The following is a 16,481-nucleotide window of genomic DNA, read 5'->3' as shown; positions in this document are numbered from 1 at the left end:
CAGTTCTGAAAAAATATTGTCGATCAGGTCTGGATTGGTTGTTCCAGACAAGGATTTGACGGCGGAGAAGACGACATGGCCAGACAGAAGGTGACACAGTTCTCAGTTCGAGCTCGTTCTAAGGGGAAAAAAAAAGGAACTTGGATTTTTACAGGTGAGTTGATTGTTTGTCTGTTGGCTTATACAGTTATACTTATTCTTTTTATTTAACATCGTTAACTTTTACATCTAGATTTTATTATTTATCTTATTTAAAATTTTTATGCAAATGTACAAAACTATAAGTCATTGTTTAAATACCTTTAAAGATAAAATAAATGACAACAAAATAACTATGCAATTCTTTTAATAGAACAAATGATCAAAACATTGATAAAAAAGTTAATAATATCAAATAAAAAAATTAAAGGTACTATAAATAGCCAAAATTTAAAATTTTGAATTAAATTTGAAATGTTCTGGGTGTTTTTATAATTTTTCTTTTTTAGCATTATCTTTTATTTATACCTTTCTGTTGTTTCTAGTATACGGTCTACCAGTGGAAGTGTAATACTGCAGTTTCAGGGGTGCTTTGTGCAAAAACGAAGGAATGGTAGATATTAGCCTTGGCCCTCCCATCGGACGGTGGACGTGACGTGGGGCCTGGGTGGCGGTCCGCCGGTCCGCATCGGGTTCGCCTCGCCCCTCGCCGGCGGCCTGGACGGCCGGAGATCCGCCTGGACCGTACACCACTCTATCGGCAAGGGCAACACCACCGCCGGGGCGGCGCCGGCGGAAGCTTGGGGGGCGTTCTGTTCGGGGTCGGCGGCGGGGATGGTGAAGATAGTGACGTACAACGTGAACGGGCTGCGGCCGCGGGTGGCGCAGCATGGCTCGCTCCGCCGCCTCCTCGACGCCCTCGACGCCGACATCATCTGCTTCCAGGTCCGTTCAACCGCTTGCCCCTACCTCCCTCCCCACCGCACTCGCAGCACCGGCTCATGAGTCATGAGTCATGCGTCCCAAATCCCAATTAACCTCATCATGTATGTATAAACCCTAGCTGCTTAAACTGTTTGGTAGGCTACTACTTCAGAGTTCACTGATTCACTCACTCTAGTTCACCGCCAATGATATAATCGATCGCATTGTTATGTCTAATTATGAGTGAATGCGCTAACTTTGCATCGTGTTGCCATAGCCGCTTGATTTCATAAGTTTAGAACATGCACTGTTTGTTAATTTGGGGATAGCTTATTTATATCTGAACTGATAAAACAAAACTGTTTTTCTGTTGGAAGCTGCACAATTGGTGTTCAATTTTCAGTACCGCGGTCACGCCCCACAGGCAGTTACTCAATGAGGTGGGGTTAAGCCTGCTACTCAGTAGAGCTGAGCTGATTAAGTTAGTGTGATGTATTTTAGGAGACAAAATTGTCGAGGCAGGACTTGTCCGGGGACGTCATCATGGCTGAGGGATACGAGGCTTTTATTTCATGCAATCGTTCATCAAAAGGGCGTGGAGCATACTCTGGTGAGTTTTCTGGAGTCATGATGATTAACTAGGAAATGCTCATCGACTGATTTGGGATATTTTGATGATACACTGTTACTTGGAGTTTTTCAATAGGTTAGTTTGTTGATTAAGTTAGTTTGAATGCCGCATAATGTAATGTAACCTCTGTACTTTACTCTATTGCAGGTGTTGCCACATTTTGCCGGGTAACATCAGCATTTTCCAGTCAGGAGGTTGCTTTACCAGTAGCAGCTGAAGAAGGCTTTACTGGATTACAAGAGCCTGCAAAAAACAGCGAAGCTATTGGGGATTTTGTTCTTGTAACACCTGTGGAAGAGGAGGATCTTGGTGAAGTGACAACAGAAGATCTACTCAAGTTGGACAATGAGGGGCGCTGTGTCATCACTGATCATGGACATTTTGGTGTGCCTCTTGTTCCCTTGGAATGCAGACAGCATATTTGGCATGCAGCATATCGATGTTTAGTTGCTGCACACTTGATATCTTTTCTTTATCTGATGATATATACTGCACCATTCCACAGTTCTTTTTAATATATATGGCCCAGCTGTTCAGGAAGATGATAAAGAACGGCTTCGTTTTAAGCTACTGTTTTACAAAATATTGCAGGTACGTCGTGTTCACTCAGTCAGCGCGTACATTTTTTAGAGGAATAGTTCCACAATCTGTTGATTTCTGCCAATGTTGGTAGTTAAATTAAGGGACTCTTCTTATACTGTCTTCATCTTTCCAATATCTTCTAGAGAAGATGGGAACATATGCTGGCTCTTGGGAAGAGAGTTTTCGTTGTTGGGGATTTGAATATCGCACCTGCTTCTATAGATCGTTGTGATGCCCCACCTGGATTCGAGAAGCAAATGTAAGTCCTTTTCCTTATCCTTTTTAGTGAGATTCACTTGGACCATGGTGAAATCTCAGGTTGACGTTCTACTGAACTTGCATTTTTGTTATGAATTGAAAATAAACTGAATAATATCAATAGTATTAGTAAATGCATTGATTTGTTTCATAGGAAGGTTCCATAACATGATCTGGTGATACTTTTCTCTTCACAAGAATTTTGTTGAGAATATCTGTTGGTGAGGTGATGTACTAATGCACTTGGTCAATTAGGATAGTGGAGGCAATTATTAATCATATGATAAGGGCATTTACAATGCAAGACACTAGTAATGATTTCTATATCCTCCTCATTATAAAAAAATTGGTGCTAAAAAGTGCTTTTTAATGCAAATACTACTAATTCATATCTAGATTTAATGCTATCCTTCTCACATTAAGTTTTGGATGTACTGTGAAAACCATGTCTCATGCATGATATGGTTTTATTCTCTTTCTTCATTTACTCACTTGTCAAATCATCTTTTATCCTATGTAGCAATTTATTTAATTCTATAGACATCATCCTAGTCTCTACATTGTAAATGCCCTAAGTAAAACTTTGGCATTTCAAGTGAAGTTCCGTGCACAGGCCACACAATACTTATAGGCTATAGCTATCACTACTTTCCACTATAGTGATTTTATGTGTCTTACAGTATTATGCCTTCAAATTCAGTAGAAATTGTTGATGAGCGAAGCTTGAATTTCATGTTTTAAACTTGGGTTTCCACTCATGATGTGTGCACTAGTTTGATGTGGTTGATACATAGATCAATTATATCCTCTCTTTAGAGTGCTTTAATCATGAATGCAGTGAATAATGACAAACTAATTCATTGCCGTATTCCCTAATTCAAGGTTTCGGAAATGGTTGAGATCCATGCTGAGAGAAGATGGAGGTCCATTTTTTGATGCTTTCAGATCAAAACACCCTGAAAGGTATTGAATGCCCTATTTCTTTGTTTCATGTCTATGTGCTTATCCAACCTATTTTAAGCTTTGCTATAATTCTAGTCACTCCATGCCCACAGACAATTTCTTCTGAAATTTAAGAGCTACTGTATAGGTGGCCCATTATTGAGGATCACAAATCATGTCTTTTACTCCCTCCGATAAAAAATGTTTGTCGTTTAGGACAAGATTTGGTTAAACTTCTAAAATTCTAACCATCGAAATTTCTTAAAAGTGTAGTTTAAATACAAGACAAATGATAGACATAGATTCTCCTCGAAAAGTATCATAATATCACAAACTTATTAGATTTTATGCATTTATTCTAACACGAAATTGATTGTCGGAATTTTAGTGGTTTGACCAAATCTTGTCTAAAACGACAAATATTTTTTACCAGAGGAAATATTTGTTTATGGAACAATTATCATTTTTCCTTTCATGACTAAAACTACAATGGAGACAACAAATTACCTGCTAGCTATGTATCTTGATATTCTAATGCTGTTGTTTTTTTTCTTATGCAGATTGGGAGCTTATACCTGTTTTAATCAAAAAGTTGGAGCTGAAGTGTACAATTATGGTTCTAGAATAGATCACATTCTCATTTCTGGTGCCTGCTTCCATCATTGCGGTTCTGTGGAGGACCATAGCATTTTTTCCTGCCATGTGGAAGAATGTGAAATTATGGATCATTTCCGGAGAGGGAATAGCGAAAATATGTCAATGTATAGAATGGTCGAAAATCTTATTTTATGAGAACAAAGTTGATAGCATGCAGTATTCCAGCACCACATTAGAATGATGTATTATATTACATTGTCCACAGGTGGAAAGGAGGGAAAAGTAGTAAGCTAGAAGGATCAGATCATATTCCAGTATATATTGTGCTGAATGAGATACCTCAACTTCCAGTTCATAGCACTCCTTCATCAGCTGCTAGATATCTTCCAGAAATCCGTGGACGACAACAGAGTATAGGTGAGCAGCATTTTATGTTAAGTTGCCTTTTCAGTATCATAGGCTGTGATGTTCCTACTTAACTTATAGATGGCTATAAATGTTCAGTTTATCATAGCATATAACTTGTTATGGCAGCCACTCCTGGCTTAATTTGATACTCCATCCGTCCCAAAATGTAGCTATTTCTGGCTATGAATCTGAACACTTGCATTTTGGGATGTAGGGAGTAATTTAGTTTTGACTTATGAGCATATACTTGCATGCATATTGAAGTAATACTGCTTGTTTGTGCATTGTGCTGACTAATTGTGTTTTCCAACATGCAGTATCATTCCTAAGGAAAGGCATAGTTTATGAACATAAAGACACCACAGATTTAAATATGTCCATGCATAGAACAGATGGAAGCTACTGTGGCGATGGCTTGGGAAGCAAAGTTATATGTAAGGAAGGAAAACCAACTGTTATAGCTGAAATTTCTGAAGGTAGCAAACTTCATAGTGTCATCAAGCGGAAAAATCTTGATCAGTTGTTAAATGAAGGTTCAAGCGGTAACTCCCATGATAATACTGCAACATTACTGGCAACACAAAGTAGAAAAACTTCCTTTTCTTGCAGCAACGCTGTGCCAAACAAGAAAAACAAACATAACTTGTCTTCCCAACCAACGATCAAGTCATTCTTTCAACAATCAAAGTCAAAGCCAGGAGATGGCAATAGCAATAACCTAGTTACTCCGCCAGATACTATACTTGGTATGGATGTATTACATGATCCAAAGAATCTGCCAGAAAGCATCCAGTGCACAACTGCAGCTACTGAAGATCAGGGGAACTCAAATGTAGCCTATTCACTTTCAACGGATAAATGTAATGACGCAACATTGGAGTGGCAAAGAATACAGCAGAGAATGAAGATGACCCTGCCGCTTTGCAAAGGACATCGTGAACCTTGCATTCCAAGGTCTGTGAAGAAAGGCTCCAATATCGGTCGCCTATTCTATGTCTGTGCCCGTGCTCAGGTATTTAACTTAAGAATTGATTGCTTGGTTCACATCTGAGAAACAACCATAAAGGTGGTGCATTTTTGACAGAGGATGAAAAGCATTGGCATTGTTTGTCTATGACAGGGACCTGCATCAAACCCAGAATCAAACTGTGGTCACTTTCAGTGGGCCACTGTAAAATCTAAAGAGAAACGCCGGTGACTAGTCTCTTCTTTCTCAGATAAGCGAAATATTCACTGTAAGTATTTACTTTCACACTGTATGTAGTGGTGCTTTTATTTGACAAGTTAATCTAATTAAGTGCTAAATTCTGAATTTGTTTCCAGTAGCCTGGGCACGTGTCATTTGTTTCCATACACTGATGAAACTCTGACGTTGTTTTCTGGAGCAAGCTGGTATTTGAGTCAGCATTAATATTTAGTTACGCATTACGCAGGTACATAATTTAACCTTATGTTTAATTTAGATGGCTACCATTAGTTCCATGGCTCCTTTGTTGTTTACATGTAAGTGAAACCGGCTGTAGCTTCGATTGAAGTAAAGGCCAGACAGCCAGATCATATCCATTACCTAAAAAAAGAAGTGAAACAATCTTATGTAGTCTTATGTTGTTTGCTTACCAATCAAATGCCACCTTGGAACCTTATCATAGTTTTGTTTGGTCGGGTTTGGCTCACTTAAATTTGCAATCACCCTTTGAATGTTTTAATTGAAAAGCTAGCAGAGCATGAAAAGAAATCAAGTGAAGTTAATCGCATATTAGTAGTATATTGTTTTGTTGGCATTGTGAGAATTATGCACTTGTGTTTCTGTTTTCTAAAAAAATATGGTGTTATTACTTATTAAGCATAATTTGGGACATTTTGGCGCTGGTCGTCTGTCCAATTTTTTTCCCCTTACATTTATATTTTTCTGAAGTACTATCTAAATACTCGTGCTTTGCTACGAAGAAATAAATTATATACATATTAGTATTGCTTGGAACTTGCATTTTGGAGATTAAAAATAGAACCAATATATAAAACTATTTTGAAATACATTTTTATGTACAAAGAAGTAGTTGTTAAGACAATATATAATATAAGTTAGTATACGGCAAATTCACTGCCATCAGCGTTACTTCTTTTAGAATAGATATAAATTTGGTAACATTGGTCTACATCAGCGTTACTTCCTGGTTTGGCCCTTGATAGTATGGCTCGAATATAATACAGTAAGGCATATGCTAGAACATCCGCACATGTAATGCATGATTATCGTAAGCTAATTACTTGAATAACATAACACCAAGCAACCAACTATTGTTGCATGATTCAAAGTATTTTTTTTTATTATGTACACCCAACGAGCATCTCGTTTGGAGCAGCTGAAATCGATACTGAATTGCTTCTGAAACGAAGCATCGGCTTTCAGTTGAACTTTCGCAAGCTTTTAGTTGACTTGAAAATTACGATCCAGTTCTGTTGTAGGGTTAAAACACGCCCATTACTGCAGAACCTGTTCAAGCTCGTGTGGCTCGCTGTGCACTGTCCTTCATTTTCGTCCTCCTAAAATCAATTGATAGATGGAGCAAAGGTACAAATCCACGTGTTGCACGGTGGATACTACTGGATAGTGATCGTTCCTGTTCATCTAGTGACCTAGTGTATTTTTAGAGTTTACTATGTGCAGCTGACCGAGGCAACCTGACAGCAAACTCCCATTGGTTTGTACTGTGATTCCAGTGGTAATTTATTTTGCAACCTGAACCTAACATAGAAAAGCATCATATGTAAAAGATGCTAATTGAGATGCCCTTAGACTTTCAGAGACTGATCCTGATTCATTGTCCAGCCTGCCACTAGACCACAATACCACATGGGGAAGCAATTTTTTAGCACACACATCCGTGGCTTACATGTCATCTAAATAATTATAAAAAAATATAAAAAAATTTAACAAAATAGTTTAATATGAGTTATATCATCCACCAACATACAAGTTTAAATTTGTAAATTTATAACACACACACCTACCCTGCTACAATCTGCTCTGCTGCTGCATCCCTGCAATCAATCTGTGGCTTAAATCTGAATCAATGAAAAGCTCCAACCTTTTCTCCCCGACAGATCATTCCATGAGCCTGGAACCTTCATCTCCAGTTCTCCATGACATGTAACATGTTGACATTATAATACAGCATCCAGCCATACAGCGCAGCACCTAGTGACCCACCTTACTCACCTATCATTGTCCTCCTGGCCCCTTTCCCCTCACTATCCCGCCATAAAAACCATCACTCCGAATGAGTAAAGAACTCCAGAAAACGTTCTTGTCCTTAGAAAAAAAAAATCTTGTCCGGGCAGCCACTACCTAACGCCCAGTTCAACCAAGAACTCTGCTTGCCTTGGTTGCTCCTCCCGAGTCCCAATCAGAATAGCTACATCTCCAGCAAGAACAATTAGCCACCGATCGATCTCATCTCATCTCATCTTATCTCTACATGTGTACAGAGATATATAGTTCATGCAGTGATCGATTGATTGATATCTATATAGTTTGAGAGATATTTTGCTATTAATCTCGAGCTTACAGCGACCTCCAGGTCAGGGCAAGCCGGATTAAAATCCTTGGTTTATTTATAGGGTTTGATCGGTCATGTCGTCTTCCTCCAATAGCAACGACTCCGGCAAGAAAGGCAGCAACCCTCTGGACGCCATGGGCGCCTTCTTCTCGTCGCAGGTGAACCGCCGGAAGCTCGTGACCAGCGAGAAGCAGGCGCTGGCGACGCGGCTGTCGGCCGGCGGCGAGACGTTCCCGGGCAGCGAGCACCGGCCGGCCGACCGGAAGAAGTGGATGGCGGAGCTCGGGCCGGAGAAGGTGAGGGTGCACCAGGTGGTGTGGCCCGGGACGCACGACTCGGCGACGAACAAGATCGGCATCCCGTTCGTGACGCGGCCGTTCGCGCAGTGCCAGTCGCTGTCGGTGTACGAGCAGCTCGCCGCGGGGGCGCGCGTCATCGACGTGCGGGTCCAGGAGGAGCGCCGCGTCTGCCACGGCGTGCTCGCCACCTACTCCGTCGACGTCGTGCTCGCCGACGTGAAGCGGTTCCTCGGCGAGACGGAGTCGGAGGTGGTGATCCTCGAGGTGCGCACCGAGTTCGGCCACGAGGACCCGCCGGAGTTCGACAAGTACCTGGTGGAGCAGCTCGGCGAGCACCTGGTCCCGCAGGACGAGGCGGTGTTCCACAAGACCATCGCCGAGCTGCTCCCGCGGCGGCTCATCTGCGTGTGGAAGCCGCGCAAGTCGCCGGCGCCCAAGCCCGGCGAGCCGCTGTGGAGCGCCGGCTACCTCAAGGACAACTGGATCGACACCGACCTGCCGGAGACCAAGTTCGAGAGCAACATCAAGTTCCTCGGCGAGCAGCCGCCGGTGGCCGACCGGAGGTTCTTCTACCGGGTGGAGAACACGGTGACGCCGCAGGCCGACAACCCGGTGCTCTGCGTCAAGCCGGTCACCCGCCGGATCCACGGCTACGCCCGCCTCTTCATCGCCGAGGTCTTCGCCAAGGGCCTCGGCGACAAGCTCCAGGTCTTCTCCACCGACTTCATCGACGGCGACTTCGTCGACGCCTGCGCCGGCGTCACCAAGGCGCGCGTCGACGGCGCCGCGTGAGCCCGCGCGCCGTGCATGGCCGGGCCTGTAGTAATTAGAGGGGTTCGCCGCGTTTAGAGGAGGATGGCTTCGTTTCGTTTCGTCGGTGTCGCACAGCGTGCACAGATTAGGTTTCGTGTTGTCCTAAAGCGATTGCAGTGTCAGACGCGTGATTTACGAATGATTTATTATCATGCATGCATGTGTTGGGGGCGTTCGTGTGTGATTTAATTGTTGAAATGTATATAGTGGTGAAATTGCTCGTGTACAGAGGAATAAACGCATAGCACTCGTTTGTTGTTTAAGCGTAACGAGTGATGAATGGATCGAATTGTTTGCGACGACAGTTTAATTGCCTTTGCCATAACAATATGTATTTTTGTGCGTTAGATCAGTTAAATCGTTGAGGTTAATTCGACTCGAAACTGTTGTGATTAGAGGAAGACTAAGAAATGACATACCGTTATACCTATCGTATTTGATTTATCCTATTCCAACGTTATGTTGTATTTTAGCATTTCTGTTGTGATTAGAGGTGAAAAAACACTCAGAACTCATTACTCGGATCGTCTTAGTTTGGCTCGAACTGGTTGTGTGATGGGTGAATCAAGTTAGGCTTTTAGCTTATAAACTTAATGAAAAGCTGGTTACTATAGCAGGTATAACTATATTTTTACATATTTACTGTTTTATCTACTATTTAGTATTTGATTAATAATTATACTATGTTAATGTAAGATAAAATGGTAAATATAGTGTTATAAACATGAAATAAGTAAGAGCTAGTTAACGAGTTAGCTTGTGAGCCGACCTGAGCTAGATTTTTAGGTTATTAGCATTGATAAGCCGAGACTAGCTACCTTGCTAAGATTATGAGCTAGAACAAGTTGAACTGTTCTGTTAACCACATTTAGTTTTGACTTATGATCGAGCACCTTAGGATCATGTGACTTAGTTACTGGCCTTTATGAGAAAAGCTGCCGGTACGGGATTTAATCCACTAGGCTAATAAGATCATGTGAGCTTTAATACATTAATGATTTGACGAGGCATGTGGGTGATAATACCGAATCAACACTGCATCGACAAAACCGCGAGGCACCAGCTTTTAGTAGTATTGGATTAAGCCCATGTCCCAATCAGCAAATCAATCGAAACCTGTTGTTAAAAATGAAATCGAAGAGTACACATGCCCTCTTTATCCATGTCGACCGCGACATGGCAACTAACGCAATAATAAAAGAGCGTAAATGACGAAAGCCCCGTCCTTTAGCCATATTATCTAACTCATTCTCTATTTTTTTTTCGCGTTTCTCAAACTGCTAAGCGGTATATTATTTTCTAATATTTCTATATAGAAAAGTTGATTTTAAAAATTATATCAGTCTATTTTTAGTAAATAATTAATTAATCGTATAAATCTTTTACTATAATTTTTACGCCGGTTACTTACCCATAACATGGCCGAAGGCTATATTTTTTCTCATCTGTTCAAAAGAAAAAAAAAAAAAGGAAAAGATGATAGATGAAGGCGATTCCTGGGATTCAGGAGGTCCAGCTATTTTAGCCCAGTTATTGCTGAAGGCCATAATTCTATTCACATGGGCCTACACTATGTACAGGCCCATCGCCATTGCTTGTGTCATGTACGCAGATGGGCCTCAAACAAGACAAAATTGCACTGGAGTACTAGCGGCCCATGGCTTGAGAAAGGCCAAGAATTGAGTTTTGGTTGGGCTTGTATGGCTACCGAAATTCAGCGGGCGCGTTGATCTGTGCATCGACAGTTTTATTTATTTACGTAGATGGAGGCCAGGTGGCAACACAAAGACAAAATTGCACTGGAGTACTCGCTCGCTTGCCTGATCAGTACAAAACCACGACGCTTGCATGCCAAACTGTCCAGGTTCTCTCCTCCACATCGCACGGCCGTCACCACCCGTTGCCTAAAACCAACGCGAGGTCCTCGTCACCTAACATATTTATAAATAAAAATAATTTATTAATAAAACTTTTATATACGTATTTTTAGGGATATAAAAGGCAAGGTTGAAAAATAAACTATGATAAAAAAACTTAAAATTAACTCCAAATTTAAAGTTGAATATTTAAATTTTAGCTTATAAGAATAAATATAAGCGAAACTATTAGAGTGAAATTAACTGCACGGGCACACACTAAAACTTAACATTGAAGCTACACTGAAGTTGTATGTACAGCTAGTGCTTAAATTTCTCTAGGAATACTTATATATGAGAAAATTATCAAGCCACCACAAATTTTGGCAGTTGATTTACCGCAAAAACCCAATTCAACCGAGATTCTTCTCAATAGCCATCGTTCGTGTGTTCTCGTGTAGTCTTATTCCACATGGCTTAGTGCATCTTTTGTTCAATGTTATTCTCAAGCCTTCCAAATCAAATTAACCGAGTTCAATCTAGCTAGTAGAAGCACAAGACAGTCGATCGAGCATAAGCACAATACAAGTTAATTAGGTTGTGCTCGTCCCTCCTGAAACACATCCTTTTATTCCTTGGCGACAGATCGTCATATTAGTCTAACCTTCCTGATATTTAAAATGTCAAAGAAACCAGTTACCATAGTCGGTAATAAGATAGAGACATAATAACCCGTCTTTTAGCAACCTCAATCAAGTCTACCATGAAATACAACCATGATTCATCTTGGCCTACTTGAATTCCAACAAGCATAGGGTCGGGGGTGGGGAGAGGGGGTTACAGCTAGAAAACACATGAGCAATAGTCTTGTTGGGAATCTCAAACCAAAGTGAACTATACGGGGTATTTACAACATCAATCCCGCTATATATACTTACGACTCAATTATACTACTTATGTATGACTAAAATATTGTATTATTAATTAGACAAAGGGGATCAAATGAGTGGCACCGTAACCATTGATTAATTGGATCGTATTTAAGTCAAATGGTTGAGTCGTACGCATAATAATTTCCTTACAACGTATCGTTGTCATACATGAGGAGGCAATATCAAACCAAAGTAACATTCCCTGTGTTTTCCCCTATTTCAAAAGTCACTTGTACTGACATATTTTTTAAAAAAATTATGAATAAAATTTTTATATGCATAGTCTTAACAATTAAAAATGTAAGACGGGGAAATAAATTTTAAAAAAAACCTTAAATTTAAATTTAAGATTAAAAATTTAAATTTATAAATCTGAACGGAAATAGAAGTGAAAAGATCAAGGGTGCACATTTATAGCTGCCGATCGCATGCACCACCCTAGCTACGCCAGGAGAAATCAATGCCGACGCATGCAACAATGCAACGCACCGCGCTGCCCTGCACTGCACTACTCCCCCTTCCCTCCCCCGAGTCCCCAACCAACCTAGAGATGCACGCACCGCTCCCCCCACCCGGCCCGCAGATTGGCCCTCCGTCTCGGCGTCAGACAGACAGCTATCCACCACCACTCCCACCCCCACCCCCAAATACGTGCGAGCCAATGCGACCCACGCCCGCGCGAACACAGCCGAAACAGCTAAAGCCGTCGCGCCGCACACGGCAAAATCTTCCTTCCCTTCCTTGCGCTCCTGCGAAGCTTCGTTTCCCTCGCCTTCCCTTCCCTTCGTTGCGTTGCGTTGCGTTGCTTCCCTTCCCCCACCTGGCCATGCACGCGTTACTTAAAACCCGCCGCGTTGCGCGCGCGCCGAGGCCGAGCGAGCGAGCTAGCTAGCTGACCATCTCCATCGAGCGGCGGCGGCGGCGGCTATGCATCAGCCATGCGGGCGCCGCCTCCTCGGCGGCAACGTGGCGGCGGCGCCGGTGCCGGGGCTGGGTCACTCGATGGACCGCGCGCAGCGGGCGCACATGGAGCGGGCGCTGGGGGTGACCACCACGGTGCTCTTCGTCGCCAGCGTGTCCTACATCGCGCTCACCGCGCTCTACGCCTGCTTCTGCGACGGCGGCCGGCGGGGGCGGGACGACGACGGCGGCGGTGGCGGTGGCGCTGCGCGCGGGTCGTCGTCGTCGTCATCCGAGGAGACCAAGCGCGCGCTCGAGGGGATCCCGGTGCACGTGGTGCGGCTGGTGCTCGACGGCGACGACGCTGGTGATGAGGGGAAGACGTTGTCGAGGGAGGAGGAGGAGGAGGTGGACAAGGAGGCCGGCGGCGCCGACTGCGCGGTGTGCCTTGCGGAGTACGCCGCCGGGGACGAGGTGCGCGTGCTGCCGGCGTGCCGGCACGGGTTCCACCGGGAGTGCGTCGACCGGTGGCTGCTCACGCGCGCGCCTACCTGCCCGGTCTGCCGCGCCCCCGTCGTCGCGCGCGTCGAGGAGGGGGCGGACGCCAAGGACCATTGCGGCGACGGCGAGAGCGGCGAGAGGCGCGGCGGCGGCATTGGCTTCCTGCCCGTCGCCGGCGGGTCCCGTGTGCTTCCTGCAATTTTGCCATGAATACTCATCAGTTGTAATACGAAGTCAGTACGTGTGGTCTTGTAGGCGTTTAGTTCCATTTTGCTGTTGAGAAACTTAGCTTCATAGGATTGTTCGAGGTGTTTACTACGAGATTAATAACAATGATACGAGTAGTTTCAGGTTTGTATGTTCATGTGTGATTAATTTTGTTGTTTCTTCTCAAAATTTCTTTGTTGTTTCTTCTTGATTCGTAGGAATGTTTGTTTGCTTTTTGTTTTTGTTTATATTTATAAATCAAAATTTAAATTTTTAAACTTAAATTTAGAGTTGATTTTGGGTTTTTCGATGAAATTTAGTTTCTATTCTTGACTTTCATATCGCTAAGAATATGTATATAAGTGTTTTATTTCTAAATTATTTTTCATTTGCAAATATATCGTTTGGCTTTAATTAACCCATGTTACCGCCATGTTTAGTTTTGAGATTTTATGCTAGATTTCAAAATGTCATATTTATCATCGACATTCTTCACAACTATGCCCGTAATGAATCGTTCAGGCTCAGAGCACTGCGTTGAGTTCGTTTGGTTCCCAGCTATCCAAAGATTGTCTAAAATTTTCATTTCATGAACAGCGATATTATTTAGACAATGACAAACATGATATACATTGGACATGTACAAGAACACAAAGCAATTATCATCGCTACGTACACTATGGCCACGAGAACAATATATCACACAAATTACTCTTTTTTATGAAACATGGCATGCTTTGTTGCTACAAATTTGGCAAATCGCCAAGAAGGAAACAAACAAACTCCACACGAATTATCAAGAAAAAGGGGGAAATTTTAGAAGCCAAAACCAAGTGAAATCACTAGAGCAACCAAGCCAGCGATGGTGGTGTGCACGCTTCTTGGTCGCTCGCCGGAGCTGTCCTCCAATGGCTGCCCCGCGCCGTTCACCAGCTGGTGCTGGCCAAACGCGCCTTGCTGCTGTCCCTGCCCGAAGGGGAGCCCCCCTGCGGCGGCGCCATGGTCGCCGCTCGGCGCCAGCGCGTCGGGCATTCCACCCGCCGCCGGCGGGGACGCTCCCATGGGCAGGTGGTGCGGCGACCCGTGCTGGTGCGGCGCACCGCCGCCGCCGGCCGCAGGCGGGAGTGCTATGCCACCTGGTGTCTTGCCGCTGACGCCGGTCGATGGCGGGGTGAGAGGGGGCACGTCGACGGGTGGCAATGGCGCGTGAGGGACAATGGCCGTCGGAGCCGGCGGTGGCGACGAGTACAGAGGCTGGTCGGGAGAGACAGGGTATGTGTCGACCAGCGGTGGTGGCAGGGGCAACTCCGGCGAGGCCGGTATCGCGTCAGCGGCCGGAGGCGGCGGCGGCGGCAGCAGTGGTTGGTCGGGCAGCGCGCCAACTGGTGGCTGGTCAGGCGAGGCGGGCAAGGTGTCAGTAGGTGGCGTGAGCTGGTCTCCGAAAGATGAGTCCGAGCTCCCGGCACCGGCAAGAGTCGACGCCGGCGGCGTCAGAAGCTTCGCGCTGGTGGTGGTCGACGGCGGCGGGAGCACGTCAATCGAAGGTGACGACGAAACCGGCATGGTCGCCCCGCACTGCTGCCCCGTCCACGGCTCGCCGCTCGCCTGCCACACCGTCACGCCCTCCTTGCTAACGATCCTCATGTCGCCGCCGTCGTCAAGGCTCAGCGTCCCAGGCTCGGCGTCGATCCCGGTGTCCCACAAGGAGTGCCCGCCGGCGAAGAGCTCGAGCCCCACCGGCGAGAACGCCAGGTCGCACGCGTCGGCGCCGCCGACGAGGGTGCACTCCGACTCCCACACACTGCCGCCGCCGCCACCAACGTCGCCGTGCTGGACTTGAACGTAGCAGGCATCAGCGCCAGGGCCACCGGCCGAGCTATCCACGGCGCGGCGAAGGTACGCGGCGTACAGCCCAGACGGCGAGGTGAGGAAAGGCTGTGCGCTCTGGCCGACGTCCGCGGCGGGCGCGACGGTGGCGATGATCTGCTGCTCGGTGCTTCTCGAGATGTAGTTAGGAGAGACGGCGGCAATGGCACCGGAGAGGCGCATCAGGAGCAGGAGGATAGCAAGCGAAGAAGCCATGGTGGTGATGTGTGAAGAGTTTGGCAATGGAGGTGTAGGGTTTTAAGGGAGGCAGAGGAGGAGGATTTGGTGCACTCGGGTGTAGTGGTAGTAGGAGAAAGGTGCGTGTTGCATGGAGATTGGATGGAGTAGAGGAAATCTGAAGTTTTTTATCCAAGTTTAGCTGAAGTTTCAGGTAAGGATTGAAGTGTAGTTGGGTTCATTTGGTCATGCACATTTGTTCAACTGATCCAACTAGTTGCATTAGGGGTGTGTTCGGCAGATAGAGGTAAGTTAGCTTATCTCTGTCACGGAGAACGTAGTAATAGATTAGTATATGATTAATTAATTATTAATTATTTAAAATATAAAATAGATTAATATAATTTTTAAAACAACTTTTCTATAAAAAAATTTTTGCAAAAAATTCACCATTTAGTAGTTCGGGAAACGTGTATGTGAAAAACGAGATGATAAATTAACTTGAGAGGGCGAAAGAACGCGGCCTAGGTGGTATGCAGAAGCCTTTACTGAGAAACCAGCATTTTTCAGTCTGTCTCTAATACTCTAGTTCATCCACCTTTAAGCCAGGGACGAGGTTACCGTACCCGAGAGTAAGCGCAATGGCAATCATGGTTATTACTCCTACATGGTAACCGTGGCAAACTATACTAAACTCTACGTTTTTTCATTATTTTAAATTTGTTTGAATTTGGCGGTGTTATAGTAAGGTGAACATACATCAGCATAACTTTAGCCTCATTGATTCGCTTAAATTAACCATAATTAAAATGGCTTATCAATGATTAAAATAAACTACAATAAAATAACTTTAAAATCAAATCTAAATTTAAGTCTTAAAATTTAAATTTTAGATTATAAGTATAAGTATAAGAAAAAGATGGAGACTTTGTTATTATTGGTATTTATACTTTTCAAAAAAAGGAAAAGGGAGGGACTGGCATTCTTAAGTGCCAAATGGGAAGAGTACTATTACGGCTCCGACACCGAGCTCATATGTATTACTAGTG

General features: G+C 44.2%; 4 protein-coding genes across 5 annotated transcripts; 3 read left to right on the top strand and 1 right to left on the bottom strand.

The window, feature by feature from the left end:
- Positions 1 to 654: 654 nt before the first annotated feature.
- On the top strand, positions 655 to 5,739 carry LOC102700368 (DNA-(apurinic or apyrimidinic site) endonuclease 2). Of its 2 annotated transcripts, none has more exons than XM_015841231.2 (11): positions 655 to 924; positions 1,405 to 1,513; positions 1,682 to 1,918; positions 2,040 to 2,125; positions 2,260 to 2,375; positions 3,257 to 3,337; positions 3,877 to 4,077; positions 4,179 to 4,330; positions 4,639 to 5,333; positions 5,442 to 5,556; positions 5,648 to 5,739. In XM_015841231.2, the coding sequence occupies exons 1-10, from the start codon at positions 814 to 816 to the stop codon at positions 5,517 to 5,519; spliced, it is 1,866 nt and encodes a 621-aa protein (XP_015696717.1). In that variant the 5' UTR covers positions 655 to 813; the 3' UTR covers positions 5,520 to 5,556; positions 5,648 to 5,739. The 2 variants fall into 2 exon arrangements, with proteins under 2 accessions (XP_015696717.1, XP_006660893.2); XM_006660830.3 differs by having other exon boundaries at positions 656 to 924; positions 5,645 to 5,732.
- On the top strand, positions 5,667 to 9,149 carry LOC102700085. Its single transcript, XM_006660829.3, has 2 exons — positions 5,667 to 5,754; positions 7,943 to 9,149. The coding sequence occupies exon 2, from the start codon at positions 7,956 to 7,958 to the stop codon at positions 8,970 to 8,972; it is 1,017 nt and encodes a 338-aa protein (XP_006660892.2). The 5' UTR covers positions 5,667 to 5,754; positions 7,943 to 7,955; the 3' UTR covers positions 8,973 to 9,149.
- A 3,571-nt stretch (positions 9,150 to 12,720) lies between these two features.
- LOC121055300 (E3 ubiquitin-protein ligase EL5-like) lies at positions 12,721 to 13,392 on the top strand. Its single transcript, XM_040527356.1, has one exon. The coding sequence runs from the start codon at positions 12,784 to 12,786 to the stop codon at positions 13,390 to 13,392; it is 609 nt and encodes a 202-aa protein (XP_040383290.1). The 5' UTR covers positions 12,721 to 12,783.
- Positions 13,393 to 13,991: 599 nt separating this feature from the next.
- On the bottom strand, positions 13,992 to 15,471 carry LOC107304910 (proline-rich receptor-like protein kinase PERK2). Its single transcript, XM_015840950.2, has one exon. The coding sequence runs from the start codon at positions 15,469 to 15,471 to the stop codon at positions 14,206 to 14,208; it is 1,266 nt and encodes a 421-aa protein (XP_015696436.2). The 3' UTR covers positions 13,992 to 14,205.
- Between the last annotated feature and the right edge of the window lie 1,010 nt (positions 15,472 to 16,481).

This window comes from Oryza brachyantha, chromosome 9, assembly GCF_000231095.2.
Source record: "Oryza brachyantha chromosome 9, ObraRS2, whole genome shotgun sequence".
NCBI classification, from domain to species: domain Eukaryota; kingdom Viridiplantae; phylum Streptophyta; class Magnoliopsida; order Poales; family Poaceae; genus Oryza; species Oryza brachyantha.
This window is presented reverse-complemented; position numbering and strand designations above follow the sequence as displayed.

Excerpts from the sequence above, each read along its gene's own strand:
- LOC102700368 (XM_015841231.2), top strand. The coding sequence starts at position 814 with ATGGTGAAGATAGTGACGTACAACGTGAACGGGCTGCGGCCGCGGGTG. Across the intron at positions 2,126-2,259 it reads TGTTTTACAAAATATTGCAG|AGAAGATGGGAACATATGCT; the intron begins GTACGTCGTGTT and ends AATATCTTCTAG. Across the intron at positions 4,078-4,178 it reads AATAGCGAAAATATGTCAAT|GTGGAAAGGAGGGAAAAGTA; the intron begins GTATAGAATGGT and ends CATTGTCCACAG.
- LOC121055300 (XM_040527356.1), top strand. The coding sequence starts at position 12,784 with ATGGACCGCGCGCAGCGGGCGCACATGGAGCGGGCGCTGGGGGTGACC.
- LOC107304910 (XM_015840950.2), bottom strand. The coding sequence starts at position 15,471 with ATGGCTTCTTCGCTTGCTATCCTCCTGCTCCTGATGCGCCTCTCCGGT.
- LOC102700085 (XM_006660829.3), top strand. The coding sequence starts at position 7,956 with ATGTCGTCTTCCTCCAATAGCAACGACTCCGGCAAGAAAGGCAGCAAC.